Source organism: Balaenoptera musculus, chromosome 7 (genome assembly GCF_009873245.2).
Source record: "Balaenoptera musculus isolate JJ_BM4_2016_0621 chromosome 7, mBalMus1.pri.v3, whole genome shotgun sequence".
Classification (NCBI taxonomy): Eukaryota; Metazoa; Chordata; class Mammalia; order Artiodactyla; family Balaenopteridae; genus Balaenoptera; species Balaenoptera musculus.
In genome coordinates this window covers 79642398-79663429 of record NC_045791.1, presented here as the reverse complement: position 1 = coordinate 79663429, position 21032 = coordinate 79642398, and the positions used below count along the sequence as shown (strand labels likewise).

The 21032-nt window shown below is 46.8% G+C and overlaps 1 protein-coding gene across 1 annotated transcript; it reads right to left on the bottom strand.

The window, feature by feature from the left end:
* Positions 1–4006: 4006 nt before the first annotated feature.
* Positions 4007–11264, bottom strand: FZD7 (frizzled class receptor 7). Its single transcript, XM_036858357.1, has one exon. The coding sequence runs from the start codon at positions 9406–9408 to the stop codon at positions 7684–7686; it is 1725 nt and encodes a 574-aa protein (XP_036714252.1). The 5' UTR covers positions 9409–11264; the 3' UTR covers positions 4007–7683.
* Positions 11265–21032: the final 9768 nt, after the last annotated feature.

Genomic DNA, 21032 nt, shown 5'->3' with positions numbered 1-21032 from the left:
GGCCATCATCAAAAAATCTAGAAACAATAAATGCTGGAGAGGGTGTGGAGAAAAGGGAACACTCTTGCACTGTTGGTGGGAATGTAAATTGATACAGCCGCTATGGAGAACAGTATGGAGGTTCCTTAAAAAACTAAAAATAGACCTACCATACGACCCAGCAATCCCACTACTGGGCATATACCCTGAGAAAACTGTAATTCAAAAAGAGTCATGTACCAAAATGTTCATTGCAGCTCTATTTACAATAGCCAGGACATGGAAGCAACCTAAGTGTCCATCATCGGATGAATGGATAAAGAAGAGGTGGCACATATATACAATGGAATATTACTCAGCCATAAAAAGAAACGAAATGGAGGTATTTGTAGTGAGGTTGATGGAGTTAGAGTCTGTCATACAGAGTGAAGTAAGTCAGAAAGAGAAAAACAAATACAGTATGCTAACACATATATATGGAATCTAAGAAAAAAAAAAAAAAAGGTCATGAAGAACCTAGTGGCAAGATGGGAATAAAGACACAGACCTACTAGAGAATGGACTTGAGGATATGGGGAGGGGGAAGGGTAAGATGTGACAGGGTGAGAGAGTGGCATGGACATATATACACTACCAAATGTAAAATAGATAGCTAGTGGGAAGCAGCCGCATAGCACAGGGAGATCAGCTCGGTGCTTTGTGACCACCTAGAGGGGTGGGATAGGGAGGGTGGGAGGGAGGGAGACGCAAGAGGGAAAAGATATGGGAACATATGTGTATGTATAACTGATTCACTTTGTTATAAAGCAGAAACTAACACACCATTGTAAAGCAATTATACTCCAATAAAGATGTTAAAAAAAAAAAAAGATACCATTAACCACTTATTGTACTTTAGGACAGGGGGGAGAAAGATAGTTTGTAAACACCAGTGAAGGTATTTCTGGCCCACTCCCCACTTGAGAGGCTGGTGTGGGAAATAAGTGAGGTGAGAAGTGTGTGCTTAGCTCTGGCTAACACTCAGGATGACAATTTCCAGAAGTCAGCCTGCTAAACCCAGTGCTTGGCACAGCACCTGGCATGTCCTAGGTCCTCAAGAAACAATTTGTTGGCACTGAAGATAATTCATGATTTTTAGCTCAAGGGCTTATTCTGTGCATCATCTGCTACAAAAAGCAACTCAGGGGCCAGCTGCCATGCATCCCTCCTTCCAGCTAACCCAGATTTGGAAACTGGAACTAAATGCTACATGCCATTTGTTTTCCTTTGGAAATTAAAAAATATAACTGGTGCTAGGTTATGCAACACAAGTTTCATTGTTGGTTACTACATTTCCTATCCACTGTCCCACCATACCCTCCCCAAGATGCTTTTCCCTTTGAATGAATTGTCCTCCAGTATCTGCAAGGCCACACTGAAGTTTGGGGATCACATTTTCTAAGGGTAGGTGGTATTAGGTGGTTGTCTTACTTAAATCAACTGAGCAGCTTGTTTTCATTCATGGACTATATGGCACTTTATCTCTTCACTTTTCCTCCCTTTGTTTCTGCTTCCTAAATGCCCTTTCTTGCTTCTATTCTGATATGCCCATTTCTCGGAGACCTCTTCTTGAACTCGAAGCTGAACTGATGTTAGGGCTATGCCACATAAACAGATTTGCAGGTGTGAAGCATTTTAAAGGAAGATCAACAGCAAAAGAGGTGGCCTTGAGCTCCCCAAAAGATCCTTCCAAAGTGAAGTAGACCCCCAGCCAAAGCACACTGGAATCCCTCATAGTAGTTTCAATAGTCTTTTGTTAGCTTGAAGTCTTCTGAAAGAGACTTTAGGGACAATGACCTAGAGAAGCATTTAAAATTCTGGCTGGTATAACTGTTCAGAACCAAAAACCTTTGTCCTATTATTTCAGCCACATAAAATGTTGATTTGGCTTTGAAATACCTAGCAATGAGAATTCCAGGATAAGGAGACTGCAGCCAACCTGGTTGTGATATGGACGTGGTCTTTGAGAGAAACCAAGAAGATCTGATGCAATAAACCCCTTTGGTATTGAGGAAGGCAGACTCCCAGTGGCAGAAAGCAATTGCTTGTGAAGAGGAGTGAGGAGAAGCATGGTAGCTACTTCAAGAAACTAGACAGCCTCCCAAACTCATATTTTGGCTTCAGTGTACAGTAATACACTAATGATTTTACTTTTTGAATTGCGCTTATAAAGGCCGACGGAAAGTTCATTTTCCTTCACTGAGCACACACTGGCTTGGTTTGCTGAGAGGTGGGACACACTGGCCTAGAGGAGGAAAAAACAACCAGTCAGGGGTTTCAAAATAGCCGCGGATGGTCCACAAATGGATGAGCCATATTTGTACTTCATACCAGCCGCTTAGAATCGCAGGATGCTGGAGGAGGGCCTTGATCTCAGACGTCAACTTCACCAGTTGAGGAAAGCAAGGCCCACGGAGATGAAGGAATTGATCTAAGAGCATGAAAATTATGGTGAATCACATAATCTGAGTTCTTGGGAAATGCATTCTTGCTGGATACCCACCCTCTGCAATTAGATGGGTTACTCCCACGACTGAACCTCCCAGTACTTTTAGAGAGAGGCTGTGTGGCATGTTACAGGGAGTGCACCGAGCTCAGAATCTGAGGACGGGAGATGATTCTTTCCTCTTCCTGTGTTACTTCAACTCCTAAGCCTCTCAGCTTCTTCATTTTTAAAATAGGAATGATTCCATGTTACATGATTGTTACAATAATTTTGAGGATAAAGTCAAATAGTGAATGTGAAAGCAGCCTTTAAAACAGTAAATGCCACCAAATGTCAAGTAATATTATTCTAAATAGCATTTGGGCCTCTGTGATGACGCTTGTCAAGTTCTTCCTAGAAAGATAATTAGTTGCTTATTCCTCCATAGGGGATGCTGTCCTCCCTCACCCTGAACTATGCTGCAAGTTACTTTAGGTGGAATGTGTCTTCCTTACTTTTATCTGTAATCCTGTAATCCCTTTAGTACCTGTCATACTACCTTTTCTGTAGTGGTTGCTTGATCAGTACTTCTTGGACTAGATCACTTATAATAAACTATTGTCTTGACTAAACTTCCCTTTTTCCACCACTGTGGTACTAAATGAGAAAATTCCAATTAGAACTTTTTTTTTTTTTTCCAACCGGAGAGTAAGAGGCACAATGAGTATTTACCAAAGACCTGACATTTTAATTGTACCTTTTTAACTAGTTCACTTTTCTATGAAATGTGAGGAACACAGATTCAGAGGTAAGAAATATCACAAATGGGAAAGTAAGAGTTGAAGAACCAAGTTTTATGAAATCACTTTAATGTCACTGACAGTGAAATAAGAGAAAAATAGAACAGATCTATGAAATATTTAAGTCCACACTGGCGTGCTTCGGTCTCTACTAGAATTTCCTGGAGCCCTGTAGACTGTTATTCACCATCCACATATGCATATATAAAAATATACCATCTATAAATAGCCACCTGCCTTTTCAGTGAAATTAAAGATGGGAGAGTTAGAAGAGAATTTCCCAGTATAATTACAGGGCTCAAACCTACAGCTGTTATACTCCTATAGTTCTACCCAGAGAATTTCTGATATCACTATTTTCTATCAAGCACATTAAAAAAATCTACTTTTTCTTTAATGGTGAGATGTTGTCAACAGGACATTTATTTGTTTCTCACCAAGATTTCTCACAAACCTACTTTAAAAGATTAGGTGTTGCATAGGGTTATTGTATAGACTAATTTTGTTTTATAAACTGAAGAAAATGTTCACAAGTGTTTCTGCTTCTTAACTAGGGATTAACACCAAACTCCTGCCAATGTTTTTCTTACTCCACACATGCCCTTTCACAAGCACTCTCTCTCTCACCTATTTTCTGCAAAGATGCACCTCCTTAAGGATCCCTAAGGCTCTAAAATTCTTAGGTAAGAATCTACGACGTTAGGAAGTACCACATTGTGAAAGGAATTAAACTGAACAGTTTTATCTTTGCTTGCAAAAAAGCAGGTAGTAATTTATTCATACACAGTCTTTGTTCCCTCGCTAAAGACAAGTGCTCTGCAATCTGTGAGCGCCCTGCAGGACGAGGCAGCACTGACAAGAGAGGAAAGGGACACATTTACAGGAGCAGTCACATAGCTCTCCCACAGAAGGGTCTAAGTGCCTTCAGCAGTTAATTTGCAAGCAAAAAACCCCATTGGGAGCCTTCCACCTACTCCAAAAGCAAACATTGTTAACAAGCAGTATTACTGTGGTGTTAGAAGAGGCATGCTTTAACCTAAAAGGTGTCATTTTATGAGCAAAAACTGGATAAACCTTAAGAGACTTGAAGTCGCTATTTTTTTCCTTCCTCGATGCCAAAATCTTCACAGCTTAAGATGACCTCCCACCCGTTGTGATGTTCAAACCCCAGGAGGATCTTAAAGCCGCTTTGCACACAGTGCAGCCGCAAGCCTTCCTCCTCTTGGTGAGGACTGTCACTGGTTTTCATTGCATGTGTTTGTAAAACACACCAGCCATGTGTGTGAGCCTATTAATTAAAACAAAAACAGAACTGTTTCTGTTGAGCTTTAGAAGTACAGAAACTTAGAGCCAAAGCAGGGAAGGAGAAACAGCAGTGTCCTGTCTGCTGCTGTGATGGCTGCCAGAGAATGAGGGGACTCTATTATGAAAAGCCAGCAAATAGACACCTGAATTAAAGTGGGAAAAAAAAAAAAAGAGCTGGCGAGGCTTGTATTGGAAGTATTTAGAATGCCTTTATTATTTCCCTGAGGGACTGTTTAATATCAAAGTGCCTGGATAGCGAAGGCTTCTCCGTCTAATCTGATTCCAAAGTTAGCCTCTCTGACAAGAGGAGAGAATAGCTTCAGTGGCTTCTGAGGCCATCCTGGGGTCAGGCGTGGAGTCTATTCCTGCCGGAGCTGCTGAGTCACTGCCATCTTGGGGAATCACTTGACCTCTGGCTCAATTGACCTACAAGGTAGAGTGAATCCTACAGCTGGGAAGGCTCTACGTGCAATGCCCCTGTTATGATCTCTGGAATCAACTACAGACTTTCCCAGCCACCTGAACCCAAAGGATTTAAGTCCCAACACTTTAGATAAGGGGCCTTAGAATACAAAAACACCAATCAGTGATTAAAAAAAAAAAAAAATCACAGAATTCTTCCCAAGGAAAACATCTCCAGAAAAGTGGACCAAAAATATTTAGTCATCTTTCAAATATGGACTCTATGCCTGAAGGGTAGTAAAAACATGGATCACGTAGCACCCCTCTAAAAGAGATGCTTATTCTGTACCTTCAGTAATTTATCCAGAGCAGGATGTGAAAAAGCTTAGTGGTGTGTGTGGTAGGGTGGTGTGGAGAGAGGCCGGAAGCAACAACAACAGAAAAAAAATAAAGGACAGTTAAGGCATTCATCACACTCTGTGTTTTAAAAGGCAAGAAAAAAAGACCTTAATATATATAACATTTTCCTCTATGAGGGACACATACAGTGGCGTCCTTCCATACCATCTTTCTATAATACAACATTCTGTTCTTTGGCTTACATAGGAACCATAAACTAAATATACATTCACTTTGTATTTAAAAAAAAATTTATTTGTGATCTGTACATGTGATAAAGTGGGGCTTCCTTGCAGATTTTTAAAGGCAAAACAAAACAAAAATCCAAAGTAAAAATGTATAAATACAATATATATTTTCTTACAAAAATGGGAGATTTACAAAATATACATACTGCACTTGTCTCTATTTTACAAATTTCACATGCAAGAGATACAACACAAAAGATGCCAAAAACTGTGTAGTGGGAGTTTTAAAAATCTGACAAATCAGACAGTTTTGGAGGTTTAAGGAACACAAGGTCAATGTTAACTTTAATATAAAAAGCAGCTCCACTCAACCTAACATTACATATATAAAGCAACTTGTACTCCTGACAGTACCCTCTATGATTTAAAAACTATTTAAAACAGCATTTAAAGACTGTTTTGAGAAATAGGATAGTGTTGCCAGATTGGAGGGTGGTGTCAAAGGTGGAGTAAAGGTTAGCTCCCATAATTCTCTGCTGAGCTTTAGCCCATTACGCAAAAGAATTGGAGTTCTATTATAGAAAAAAAAGTACATGATTTAAGATTAATAAATTTAAGTCATCCAGCGCATTTCAAAGAACTCCAGAATTACTTTGAAGTTTACCTTCTTTTAATGACTTTCCTTAAAAATGGGGCCCATGGTTTGAACTGTCCGCTTCACTCACTGTCATTTCTGCAGGTCACCTTCCCACCCGGCCACACAAAGACAGGGTCAGCATACACATGATATTTTATAAACGGATTTATGGAACAAAGGAAACAGGACAAAATGCTTTTTTACTTTTTAAAAAATTTAACGTTCCTTTATTATGAGGCTAAAGGCATTATGCTTCTCCTTTTATCTTGAAGGATTCAAATTGGAGGGAAAAAATAGAAAAAAAACCTAAATGCAGGTTTATGGGAAGACAAAAAAATGAATGGGGAGATTTCCCTGAACGTTTTAACAGAGCCTGTTGGATCATGTGTTCTGAATTAAATTTACTTAAAACAAACACAACAAACCCCTTGCATTTCCTTTAGCCAAATCAGAACCTCTGATGGAAAGGGGTATGGAAGCACACTGCCCTTCACTTTTCCTTAAAAAGAAATGTTTATCGCAACCAAATTAACATTCAAAGGGAAACTTCAGATTTGCGCTGCTTTGCCTATAAAAGTTGCTGTCTTCACAGTTCCTTTCCACAGGGAGACACTTGTTTCCTCTTTTGTCTCTTACAACAAAGACAGGGGGAAAAATGCATTCCTGTTTTGAAAAGCAACAAGTCATCACTTCTTTTCAGGGTATTAAACCAAATAAAACACCCTTCTTTCTTCCTCCTGCCTTTCCCAGAAAAGAAAAAAAGTAGTAGAAATAACTACTACTCGCCATCTTTCCCTTGTTGCAAAATGTTAGCTTCATTTCTTTTGCATCCTCACATTAGGATTCTAGGAGGCAGGCCTCCCGAGACTTCAAAATGCTTACTTTACAAGTCTTGAAAGGAGTAGAGGAGGCAAGACAGGCGGGAGGAGGCAGGGGAGGAGAGACTGTAATGTCTGACCCTGGAAATTAACCCATCTGGGCTCCAGTATGGCCCCAGTGAAAAGAGATTACGGTTTGACCACCGCTTAACAAGGACTCTGCAGGGAGTCCTCCCTTTTCCCAACAAAGCGGCCGCCGCAGACAGAGCTGTGCCTTTCACCCGGGCCTCACAGGAGTGAGGACAGGCCACTTGTCTTGCAGCAGGGGAATCGCTCGCAGTCCCCGTTCGGCCCCAGAGCCGGGAAGAACTCACAGCAACCTTCTGATCTCAATCTTTTCGATTGGCCCAGGTCGGTCCGTACCGTACAGGATTAACATCATCATCGTCATCATCCTGCAAGTCTTTGCCAGAAGTCTTTTCATCCAAACCGTCTTTCCACTCAGGTCTCTTTTCCAAACCCACGTATATCTATCTCTACATATATCTTCTCACTTCCAGGTCACTTCTCACTGGAGCGTAAGGAGGTTACAGAAACAAGCCCCCCCCCCCCCACCCCGCAGTTCTTCCCCTACCGCGCCGTTCCCCCTGCTAAGGGGTGGGAGAAGGAAGGGCGGGGGAGGCGCCGGGGCTCATACCGCAGTCTCCCCCTTGCTGCTGTGGCTGAGTCTGTGGTAGAAGCGGCGCCACGACTGCAGCGTCTTGCCGGACCAGATCCAGAAGCCAGTGGTGATGCCTACGATCATGGTCATCAGGTACTTGATCATGAAGACGGTGAAGTCGGGGCTCATGGGCGGGAAGTGGCCGGGCGGGCAGGGCACCGCGTAGCTCTTGCACGTCTGCAGGAGCCAGGTGCGCTCCCAGTGTTCGCGGAAGGCCTGCTCGTAGAAGTAGCAGGCCAGAACGATGGTGGCCGGCACGGTGTAGAGCACGCTGAAGACGCCGATGCGCACCATGAGCTTCTCCAGCTTCTCGGTCTTGGTGCCGTCGTGCTTCATGATGGTGCGGATGCGGAACAGCGACACGAAGCCGGCCAGCAGGAAGGACGTGCCGATGAAGAGGTAGACGAACAGGGGCGCCAGCACGAAGCCCCGCAGCGCGTCCACGCTGGACAGGCCCACGTAGCACACCCCGCTGAGCAGGTCCCCGTCCACCTGGCCCATGGCCAGGATGGTGATGGTCTTGACAGCGGGCACGGCCCACGCGGCCAGGTGGAAGTACTGCGAATTGGCCTCGATGGCCTCGTGGCCCCACTTCATGCCGGCCGCCAGGAACCAGGTGAGCGACAGGATGACCCACCAGATGGAACTGGCCATGCCGAAGAAGTAGAGCACCATGAAGAGAATGGTGCAGCCTTCCTTCTTGGTGCCCTGCGCCACCGTGCGGTAGCCGTCGTCTGAAAAGCGCTCCACGCACACCGCGCGGTCCTCCAACAGGAAGCCGGCCACGTGCGCCACGGCCACCATGAAATAGCAGCCCGATAGGAAGATGATGGGCCGCTCCGGGTAGCTGAAGCGCCGCATGTCCACTAGGTAGGTAAGCACGGTGAAGAGCGTCGAGGCGCAGCACAGCACTGACCACACGCCCACCCAGAGGCGGGCGAAGCGCCTCTCCTCCTCCTTAAAGTACATGAGGCCGTTGGCGCGGCCCGGCTCGCAAGGGGCGCCGCAGTCGCGCTCGCCCAGGAAACGGTAGCCGAGGTAGGGGGGTACCTTGAGCTGGCGTGGGCACGAGAAGGGGAAGGCGGAGCGGCCCCTACCGTCAGCGGCCCCCGGAGGCAGCGCGGTGAAGGGCAGGTCGGGCATGTAGGGCGCGGTGGGATAGGCGGTGGGGCCGCCGCCCGCGCTGCCGGAGCCGTCCGAAGTGTTCTGGCCCACGCAGATCTCTCCGGCGCCGTGCACGGGGAAGTTCTCGCAACGCAGCCGCTCAGGCCATTGGAAGCCGAACTTGTTCATGAGCGCCTCACAGCCCTGGCGGGCACGCTCGCACAGGGAGCGGCACGGCGGGATGGCCTTATCGAGCACGGTACACACGGGTGCGTACATGGAGCACAGGAAGAAGCGCAGCTCGGGAGAACACTGCACCTTCACCAGCGGGTAGAACTGGTGCACCTCGAGGCCCGCATCCTCTTGGTTCGTGTGACCCAGCAGGTTGGGCAGGATGGTCTGGTTGTAGGCGATGTCCGTGCACAGCGGGATGGAGATGGGCTGGCAGAAGCCGTGGTCCGGTACTGAGATGCCCTTCTCGCCGTGATACTGCTGCGCCCCGGCGCCCGCGGGCAGTGCGCCCAGCAGCGCAAGCACCAGGGTACACAGGCCCAGAGGCGAGCGCGACGCTGCCGCGCGGGGGCCCAGCATCGCCGGCCGCGGGTGCAGCGGCGTTCTCAGCCCGAGAATCGCGACAAGGCAGCCGGGAGAGGCTGGGATCCGGGGAGGCGCCGCTGCGCCGGGCGCATGAGAGTCCTCGCGGCGCCGGGGCTGGGCCGTGGGCGGTGCGCAGCCGAGGGCGCTGCAGCTGGGGTGCTCGGGCCGCGGGGGCGCCGCCGCCACCTCCGCCCAGCACTCGCGCAACAGCCGGGGGCCCAAACTCGTCTGCCTGGGCCGGGGGCGCTGGCGGGGGCCGCCTTCTCCGCTCGCCGCGACGTAACGGTGAGGCTTTTTCTGCGGCGAGGAGCAACAAGCGTCTCCGGTTACCCTTCAAAGTTTGCCCAAGTCTCTTGACTCACAGCGCACAGTAACGCGCGCGCCCCCCACACCAAGTCCGGCCCCCGGGCAGGCGAGGGCCGGGCGCCGCCGCTTGCTAGCCAAAGCCGCCGCCTCTACGGTGCTGCTCCGCCTCCTCGCCTCGAGGCTCCGCTCGCCGCCGCCTCCTCCTTCTTCGCCTCCTTCTCCACTCCCCGCTCCTTCTTCAGCCCCAAAATCTTGGCCCCAAGTTTCAGCCAAACGGCTGATTCTCGCTGAGTCCGATCGGCGTCTTGGAGCCAAGAGCTCAGCGAGTTCTTTCAAGAAATCCAGTCACACTGCGTCCGAAGCTGCGAGGTCCCGGTGCCCGCGGCCTGGGCCTGGCCTCTCCAGCCCCGCTCAACCCTGGCCGGTGAGTCCCGGCGCCCGCAGCCGCCGCCGCCCGCCGGGAGGGAGCGCAGAGTAACGCGTCGGAGCCGCTCAACTCGCCAGAAGAAGCGTCGGGCTCGCAGGGTTCCGGGCCGCCCCGCCCCCTCCCCTCCCCCCATTCACAAACCACTCCGGGGGCGGGCCCTCGAGCTCCAAGGCGGCCCAATGGCAGCCTTTGTTTTCTGTGTGGCCGCCTTTGGATTGGGTGGAAGTCGGAAGGGGCGGGCTAGGGAACCGGAGAGGCACTGTCCGCAGCGCTCTGGGCGGATTCCTGAGGGGAGGGGCAGGGGGCTGGGAGGGAAAAGTTAAGAAAAACTTTTACCCTGAATTCGCTCGCCGGGGGAGGGGGGGAGCGCACCAGAAAGGGAATTTGCTTGAAAGATTTGTTCCTCTTCCGGATACACTAAAATACACATTCCTAAACAGAAGAGCGCACACCGGGCAAGGCTTTTGCAAGGAGAAGCTGAGAATAGAGCAGCGCCTCAGCGGAGAGAGACGTGATCCGGAGTCACTTTAGCTCTCCCCGGGCTGAAAATGCTGGGTTTGGCTGGGCGCTTTTAGGTAGCGGGATCCTAAATGTGGGGTTCGGTATGGGGCAAGAAAGGGGTGCGCCTCGCGGATTGCTTTTCTCTCCCGGGACTCAGACCACGTGAGGCCACAATCTCCTCTCACCCCCTCTCCCTGCGGTAAAAAGGAGGAGGGGCCGTGTCCGAGGAGAAATCGGAGTCGGGCGGAGGGGGCCGGCTTAAGGCAGGAGGAAGTGCAGACCCCTCTGAGGGGAGAGAGCCGGGGAGCGGCGGGCGCGGGGGACACAGGCCCCAGCCCACCTTGACCGCGCGCACGGCCGAGTCTAGGGATCTGGTATAGCTTTAGTGAAGTCATTAGAAAACTAAGACAGTGTTGGGGGAAATGACTGTAAAAAAAACCTGCGGCCGAGTGCCCAGGAACACTGTACGGTTTAAAGCGAGTATTTGATTGCCTTGTTTTCCTTAGTTCTGCGACGCGTGGCCCTTCGGGATCCCACCTTCGTCGCAGAAGCAATGATTTGATCCTTAGAATTTCCGTAGAAAAGTTTTAATGCGTATTAGAAACCAAGGGCATTTGCTAATTAAAGAGTTTTCAAAACACAAAGAGTGGTTATCCTTGTTCTCGTGTAGCGTTTTCTGATTGGCAAGCGTCCTTTTGTTCCCGGTCAAATCTTCGCCCGGCTGAAGGCACTGGGCGCTGGCGCGCTCTCTCTGGTTACTCCCGGCGAGATCAGAAGTTACGGGGGCGGGGGGGTGGGGGGGGGTGTTTCTCCTCTCTCACTGGACTGCGAGGAATATCATGAATTCCTACGAAGGAAAGTGACATGTTAAGAAAGGAAAAATCTGCCTCTCTGTCACACACACACGCACAGCAATCCTATGCCTTAAAAAGTGTTAACTCCTGGCTGAGCCCTCCCTCCTGCCAGCTCAGTTCCAGGCGCTAGAACCCTGAGGGGTTCTGATCAGGATACATGTTTGCAGAAGTTGCTGCCTCTGCTGCCCACGGTGAGCCTCTTCTCCAGCAAGAAAAAACTGATCCTGAAATCGAAGACAATTAATTGGGTTCCCTTCTATGGGAGACTTTGGCTTCCTCTGTTTTTCTTTTCTTTCTTTTCTATTGCTGGTTTACGGGGAATCTGTCCTTCCACTTCACAGTTCTTTGTCCTTCTCCACTCTTGTTAATGGGTCTGCAGGGCTGAATCATTTAGGCCAAGGTAGGGTGTCAGACTGCTCCCATTGTCTGTCCGGCCCTCAACAGGAGTCCTCATCTTTTTCTTCCAAAGCATCAGTTTTCCCTTCACACCCAGGACTTTTTTTTTTTTTTTCCTCTTTCTTTTGTAGTGTCTGCCGCAGGTAATAGGAAGGATTAATAATATTTTCTTTTAAAATGTCTCATTGCCTCCTTGTATTTTTTAAGAGCTCCTCATTTTCTTTCTAAATTATTATTCTTATCACCTAACCCTGGGGAGCCCTGATATTGATTGCCTTGAAAGATGTTGTTTACAGACGGTGCTGCTTCTTTGCTTTGTCATTTAAAGTGTGTGTGGTGGGGGGTTGGAAATCCTTTTTTCTCTCTGTGAGCTCCAGGATGGTCTCCTTTTCTAAATCAAGTGTTCGTGCTTATTCATCAGGCCACTGATCTAAGTCATCTTTGCTTATTGAGGGAGAAATTACAAGCACTGTCATCTAATAAAATGAAAACTGACAGGATAAAATACTGTCTTAAATACCACTAAAACCAGTTTAGTTATGAGCTGCTTCTCCTCATATTATAGCCCCAGACAACTCCCTGATGAGGTAATAGGAATCATTTTTTAAAAAGAGGGAAAAAAAGAGAGCCCTTAAAAAATTCGAGGGACAGGGGCTTCCCTGGTGGCACAGTGGTTAAGATTCCGCCTGTCAATGCAGGGGACACGGGTTCGAGCCCTGGTCCGGGAAAATACCACATGCTGTGGAGCAACTAAGCCCGTGCTCCACAACTACTGAGCCTGCACTCTAGAGCCCACGAGCCACAACTACTGAAGCCCGTGCTCCTAGAGCCCGTGCTCCGCAGCAAGAGAAGCCACCGCAATGAGAAGCCCTGGCTCGGCAACGAAGAGTAGCCCCCGCTCGCCGCAACTAGAGAAAGCCCGCGCGCAGCAATGAAGACTCAACTCAGCCAAAAATAAATAAATAAATTAAATAAATCTAAAAAAAAAAATACGAGGGACAAATGAGATATTTTTAAAACAATCTACATGTAAAGTGAAGAAAACCCAGCCGCATTTATCTAGATGAAATGTATCACAGATGGGAGCCCTCTTTCTCTGACCCAGGCAGACAAGTGCAAAAAACAGAGAAGCAAAGCCAATTTTGTGGAGAGTGTAGTGTTTTTTAGGATGATTTTTAAAAAACCACTACAAAATTATTCTGAAAAATAAGAATTTGCTGTTTGTGAGAGGGGTGTGGTAGCTTTCTATGCCTTGCCTGATATAGAATGCTGATTTCAAGGAGCTAAGTAATAAAAGGGAGGAGTTCAGAAAAGTAAGCTCACAGTGTAGGGGCCTAAATAGTCTGTTTTAGGCTCTATGATAAATGTAGTAACATCGGTTCACATCTGTTCAGAATCAATTTAATTGTCTTTTCCAAGTAACAACTTCCACACCCAACTCCCAAAGCCATTAACTGGTATCTTCTTTGGAGAGCTAAGGGTGGAAACTTTTGTAACCCTCTGCTGCAAAACTTCCAATTGTCCCTGCCCTTTAAAACAACAAAGGCTTTTATTTCTTCACATCATAGTCATACGGTTCCATAGAAAAGTGATGCTATTCATTGGCTCCAGTTATTTAAATGTTACTTATCTTGGCCAAGTCCCAGGTTTATCTAGTTGAATTACATTCTGATGTCAGGCCAGATTTGAAAATGGCCACCTTTGTGGTGCCACAATCCTGTGGTTGTAGTGAAACTCCAGCTGCAAGAATTACTAATGCAAGACCCAAAAGGGCAGCTTTTAGCATGTACTTTCCTTTCTGGCCTCTCTTTTACCAGACAGTTTGTGACTTTATAACATTGAGGACTTGGAATATCCAATTGCCAGGTTGCCATTGACTTCTTTTCATTTTAGTTTGGGGTGTTGGATCATTCAAAAAATGGGAACATTTTTATCCCTAAGTGTTATGAAAGTTAGAGATGTCTAGATTGAATGAGAGGAATTAGAGGAGGGCCATGCTGAAGTCCTGTCGGGTACGCTAGGCCCTCCCACGTAGAGGTGGCTTGTGTGGTAGATCTGGTGACTGAGTCTATTCGACCATTTTCCTGGTTGGCTGAGGACTGTATTAGTTATCTATAGCTATATAACAGATTACCTCCAAACATAGCAGGTTAAAACAACAAATATTTAATATCTCATAGTTTCTGTGTGTTAGGAATCTGGGTGTGCTTAGCTTGGTCTTCTAGCTTGGGGTCTCTCACAAGACAGCAGTCAGGGTGTTGGTCAGGGCTGCGGTTACCTCAAGGCTCGATTGGAGGAGGATCCATTTCCAAGCTCATAACGTAGCTTTTGGCAGGCCACAGGTTCTTGCTAGCTGTTGGCCAGAGACATCTGTTCCTTGCTATGTGCACCTCTCATGAGGCCACTTATAGCATGGCACCTTGCTCCCGAGAGATAGAAGTCATGGTCTTTTTGTAATCTAATCTTGGAAGTGACATGCTGTCACTTTTGCCTTACTTTATTCATTAGAAGCAAGAAACTAAGTCTACCCACAATCAAGGGGCAGCAGGGTTACTCTAGAGTGTGAAAACCCATTGGAGGGTGAGCCCCTGTAGAGATGGTTCACCACAAGGGTTACTTATTCCTTCCCAAAGTATTATGGAGATAAGGTCTCAGAGAGACACAACTCTTGGGTCTCTGCCCTTGCAGTGTCCAGAGAAAGGGTCACAAATAACAACCCATGTTGGTTGGTTATAATGCCACTTGCATCTACTGGAGTCAGAACAAAACCCTAACTCTCTCTGGCCAACTGTCTTTTTCAAATACATGTCATTGGACTAGAGGGAGAAAGAATGTGGGAAAGTTGATTAACACAAAACCATCAGCAACCCAGGGGAAAAACCTCCAAGTGCAGAAGGGAGCCGTTCTTGGGAGTCAGATTTGTACTCAAAGGACCAGCATTTGGACCAAGTCTTTGACTATTGGCTATTTGGGTTATGAGGTAAAAGCATCACTGGTAATCACTACCTGTGGCTTTATGCCAGTCTGGAAAATAAGGATGTGTAGGAAGTGTGGCAGAGGTGTTAGTACAGACTGGTTTAGTTCTGCTTTTCACCATTGATTTCCTGTCCTGCCTCAGGCAAGTCACTTAACATCTCTAGCTCTCCAGGGTGTTGTGGGAATTAATGAGATAATGTTTACAAAATGCTTCGTGATCTGTGGGCAAAATATCATGAGGGCAGAATCCTGGTTTGGTTATATGGATGCAAATCATAGAGATAAATAGAAGACCAAGTTAGGTACATATTTTATGGCGCTGGCTCTTTGCTGAGGTTATGATTTTTTACAGTGGTACGCTGGTAAATGTTTAATAACTAGCTCTCCAGGAAATAAGCCCTGATCTATACATTTGCCAATTTCCATGGTGTGAATATTGATACCATGGCCGATTTCCAGCCACATGATGTTACTGAACTTGGGGTTTGGAAAAGATGCACATAATCAGCTCTCACAAGCCCCTAAGGGCTGATTCTAGCACACCACTGGATTTATAAGGACTTACTCTCTTCAGATGATTTAGAGCATCAAAAACAGTTATATTTTTAATAGAATGACTACCATTTATAAGGTACCAGGTGCTTTAGGTACACTAACTCTAATTTTATAACAATCCTCAAGGTTCCAGGTATAAGCTCCTTTTTATAGTAGCAAAGCCTGGACTGAAACCTGATCTATGTAACATTTTCCACTTCACACTGCACTGCTGCTTGATGTCTTCATGGTAAATATCACTAATTTTGGTCCTTTTATATGTCGGATCAAAAGCCATTCTAAAATTTAGAGAAGCCCCAGACTTTCTAGGCTTGGGCTATCAAGCCCAGATTGGTGATGACCCCCTGAATATTATACTGAATATTATATAGGTTTCAAACCCACTCGGTAATGACCACTATTTTTTTCTAATTTTCCAAGGAACAAGTTAATTCCAATTACTGAAACTGCACCAGTGAGTTCTAGATTAGGAAATGTGGGCGCTCTGCTACAGCCCACTAGGGCAGATGGGAAATTTGGCAGGGTACCAGACCCTCCCCATCTTGGCAGGCCAGGACCATCAGTAGAGAGCTAGGAAAAGCTGCAGGAAGAAGACTCAAAGTAGTAATAAAAGCCCCCAGAACCTTCTAGAAGAGTGAACATGGGAGCTAGAACAATGGATCTCAAACCTGACTGGTCATCAGCATCACCTAAGGAGTTTTTTCAGAAGTTTGGGCCCCACCTCAGACATGTTGAGTCAGAATCTCTGGCGTTGGACTTGGGGATTTAATTTTTAAAAGCTCACCGGGTGATTCTTTTGAATTAGTCAGGTTTGAGAACCGCTGACCCATACTCGTATTCCAAAGCTGTATTGTGTCGCTGATGCCTCATAGAAGGTCTCTGGTCTTGCATAAAGTCCTCACTCTACTTGATTAGGTTTTGAACTGAAGGATGGAATAATGAGAAACATAAAGGAGGCTGAGGTGTGTGAGGGGTGTATGTGTGTGTGTGTGTGCGCGCGTATGTGTAAGAGAGGATAAGAGAGGGAGGGGGTGGTTGGATGAATGTCTGGTTGCAGGGTGTGATGTTAGGTCTGAGACTTTTATTTATGAAGCTCAGTGAGTTCACAGTGGCTGTTCTAAAAGGTAACAGCTGCTACTCCTACAGTTCATTCACAGCATTTCCTCAGACTGATGTTGCCATCCTTGCCCCCTGTACTATATGAACCCTAACCCCAGATGATTGAGCCAGGAATAGGCAAGCATCTGACCCAGCCATGAGGTTGTCTGGCATCAGACCTCTGTCCAACAACTGTGCCCACTGGATATACAGTGGCCACCCAATCAGATCCTTTCATTTGGGGAGTCTGAGTGTAAAATACATTGACAAGAAAAGCTGAGAAACATTCAATGAGAAAGGAACAAGCAGAAACCAGGAAGGAGTAGAAGCCTGGGGGAAGCAAGAGCCATGATGTAGTGAGGTGAGTAGGGAGAGCAATTAGGTGGTGGTAACAGGAGCGCGGATGGAAAGACAGGATAGTAAAGACCTTTCACGGTGGAATACTATGGGAGGAGGGGAGGAAGGAAGAGAGGATGGATGGAAGGAAGGAAAGGAGAAAGGGAAAAAGAAAGAAAGGAAGGAAAGGAGAGAAGGAAGGAATAAAGGATGGAAGAGGAGAAGGAACACCTGTTTTAAAAGGAGAAGACAAGAAGACCACGTCACAGGAGCTGTTTCCTAGCTCCTTCCCTTGGAATCCCACTATCCCCATTAATGAAGTCACCTGCCTACCTGCCTGCTCTAGCAACTAGAGAGAACCTCACTAACCATAGTGCTGGGGTCTGCAAAAGGGTGAAAACACAGGTCTCTTCTGGCTTTCTCCTGGGGCATGGGTCCACAGCTGTGGAAGGCTGACCTCCGAGGATCAGCGCCAGCCCAGGAGAGGCATCCATTCGGGGTTGACTAACAAGGCTGTCTTGCAGTCACCTTCATCTTGCTCAATGGCCTGGATAAAGCATTTGAGAAGATACTTCCTAGGACTGCAATTGACACTGAGTTGACTCAATTGAATGATTGCAAAAGTGTTGCAAGATAGGAATTATCTATAAAGACCCAGGAGACCTCTTTCTTCTGAGCTGTTATAAGGAAGAGGAATAAATGCTCTAAAGCATATATAAAGTCCTTAGCAAGGTGCAGAGGCTGCAAATTGCCCCTCAATATATGTTTTCCCCTTCTTTCATGGCAGTGGAGCCCCCAGTCTTTAGCCAGACATATGACTACTTGGAATAAAGACTCCATATAAAAGCCTTCCATGTGTTCATCCGTTAAGTTCTGGCCAGTGGAGCATCAGCTGTGTTGTTGTGTTCAACACAAAGGGGGTAGATGTGCTCCCCGCCTCCCCCCGATGGCTGGAAGTCTGGAGGCTGCTGTGAACCATGAGGTAACCTTGGAAAAGAGAAAGAGATAGGAGGAGCCTGGGTCCCTAGCACTGTGGTGCACCATACCAGCCTGTGATGGATTCCCTCTGGATTTCTCCAATATGAGATAAAAGTAAACTTATGCCTTGTTTAAGCCAACATTATTTTAGGTTTTCTTATGCCTCTCAGCCAAGCCTAATCCTAATTTGTCTCATGGGGCCTGGCACATAGTAGGTACTCATCAAATGTCAGTTTTCTTCACTATCTTTCTTTGAAAGTGCTATAGCTCTTATGATATGGCTTCTATTCTCTCTTCTATTTTAGTGCCTACCTTATCCCACCTATTCATCTCAAAGGTCCTTGAGAATAGGAACTGTGTCTTATTTTTCCCCTTGGCCTTTCACAAGTTTCCATTTGTTGAATCAAATCGAACAATTCAGATGAAATTCAGTGAAAAAAATTTAAAAACCTAAAAACTGCAGAAATACAGAATGGTGAAAGACTAGCTAAGGACAAGATCTGGGAATCAGGATAGACCACAAGCTAAATGTGGGTTGACTGAAATGTTTTAAATTGAACATGCTTTGGGATACATGAACCAAATTAAGTGGCATGAAGGAACCAGTAGGAAGAGTGACTAACCCAAATAAATTAAAAAGTGATCCTCTGTTGTACATATATACAATGGAATATTACTCAGCCATGACAGGGAATGAAATGGTGCCATTTGCAGAGATGTGGATGGACCTAGAGAGTGTCATGTGGAGTGAAGAAAGTCAGAAGGAGAAAAATAGGTGTCGTATGGTATCGCTTATATGTGGAATCTGGAAGGATGGTACGAACTTATTGGCAAAGCAGAGGTATAGTCATGGATGTAGAGAACAAGCTTATGGTTGCCAAGGTGGGGAGAGGGGGTAGGACGAATTGGGAGCTTAGGATTGACATATATACACTACTGTGTATGAAGTGGATAACTAATGAGGACCTGCTTTTTAGCACAGGGAACCCTACTCAATGATCTGTGGTGACCTAAATGGGAAGGAAATCTGAAAAACAGTGGATTGTGTATACATATGGCTGATTCACTTTGCTGTGCAGCAGAAACTTAACACAACATTGTAAAGCAACTATACTCCACTAAAAATTAATTTTAAAAAAAGGTGATCCTCAAAAGGGAGGTGGGGGTAGTGGTGGAGAAATTTAATAATAAAAAAATCTACTTAAGCACTTCCCTGGTAGTGCAGTGGTTTAGAATCCGCCTGCCAATGCAGGGGACACAGGTTCGAGCCCTGGTCCGGGAAGATCCCACATGCTGCGGAGCAACTAAGCCCGTGCACCTCAACTACTGAGCCTGTGCTCTAGAGCCCGCGAGCCACAACTAGTGCTCTAGAGCCTGCGAGCCACAACTACTGAGCGCACATGCCTAGAGCCTGTGCTCCGCAACAAGAGAAGCCACCGCAATGAGAAACCCGCTCGCCACAACGAAGAGTAGCCCCCGCTCGCTGCAACTAGAGAAAGCCCGCGCACGCAGCAGTGAAGACCCAACGCAGCAGTGAAGACCCAACACAATAAATAAATTTATTTTTTAAAATCTACTTAAGGGGCTTCCCTGGTGGCGCAGTGGTTGAGAGTCTGCCTGCCAATGCATGGGACACGGGTTTGAGTCCTGGTCTGGGAAGATCCCACATGCCGCGAAGCAACTGGGCCCGTGAGCCACAATTACTGAGCCTGCGCATCTGGAGCCTGTGCTCCGCAACAAGAGAGGCCGCGATAGTGAGAGGCCCGCGCACCGCGATGAAGAGTGGCCCCCGCTCGCCACAACTAGAGAAAGCCCTGGCACAGAAACGAAGACCCAACACAGTCATAAATAAATAAATAAATAAATAAATAAATAAAAAGAAAAAGAAAATTCATATTAAAAAAAAAAAATCTACTTAAGGAAAAAACAAACAAACTAGTTCCTGGGTCCTACCCAAGAGAATCTGCTTAAAATCTCCCCATGTGCATCGAATGTGCAGCCAGGATCCCAAACAGCTGATGAGAAGACAAGGTGAAAATATTTGGTTGTTTCACTTGGAAAAATATAGGAAGTCATTTAACTGTCTTCCCGAGTAAGGGAAATTTGTTTTAAGATGGATGTGGTGCATTTCTTTCTTCAGGGGATCAAACAGAGGAAAGGCTTCAGTTACAGCTAAGGAAATGAGAAGAATTCTCGGGGTCTTGATCCAGCCACTAACCCCTGGGCCTTGGGTGAATCGGTTAACCTCTGTGGGCCTGCTTCTTCATCAGTAAGGCCAGGAAGCTGGGCTTTGTGATCTGGCCCAAGGAGAGCCTTTGGCTTATTTGGGGGTTCCTCCCCTGGGCCAGGACTTCCCACAGTAGGGGCTTTGTCGAATGTTCTGTGGGAGTTACCCACAAAGCTGAGCCAGTCTCTTCCCAGCTCCTGATGACTGGCACAGAGCAGCCCCTTCGCTGACCGTCTGTGCCCGACGTGTGCCCAGAAGGCCAGCACACGGCCCCCTGAGAGCGTCTTCGAGGGCCACTTACCCATCGCTTTTCTTCTCGTTCACATTTCCACTTAGTTCCTTCTCCCCCTCCCTGGCTCCCCCCTCCTATTGTAAAATAGTACCTTAAGCTCTAGAGCCAGGCTCTTCAACTAAGGTGTAGACAAAGTGGTTTGACTCCGCTTGATTAAAAACGCTGTGAATGGGACAGAACACAAACCTCAAAACATTTGCCTTTCAAAGCTGGGGCGGGGGGAGAGAGAAACTGTTATGGGATCTCGAATTTGCCAGATGTCAGTTTAAAGGGGCCTAAAGAATTCCTAAGCCTTTGTTTACCAAATCCTCTCTCTTCTCTTGTCAGAACCTCTCTGAAGCCGGGGCCTATGGCTACCTTGAAGGAGAGGCCACCAAAAGGCCGAAACTGGTTGGCAAGGGGCCAGGAGGGTGGGGGAAGGCATTTGAATTTTGTTTTTTCCTGTTAATTATCTGGGGCTGCCCTTCGAGAAATGGCTCACTTTGCGTTGAGAAATTAACTCTTAATCTCCACAAATGAGGGCAATCAACCTATTTACTAAATAAACACAGATCATTGCAGACTGGCTGCCCCTCTTTGTGATTTAATTTGAGAATACCTTCACCTGAGGGAGGAGCCAAGGCGTGGCTGGGTCCGAGCAACCTGGCAGGGTCCCTAAAGGAAGGTGGCAGG

What these genes read in the sequence shown, in the direction of transcription:
- FZD7 (XM_036858357.1), bottom strand. Translation starts at nt 9,408, where the DNA reads ATGCTGGGCCCCCGCGCGGCAGCGTCGCGCTCGCCTCTGGGCCTGTGT.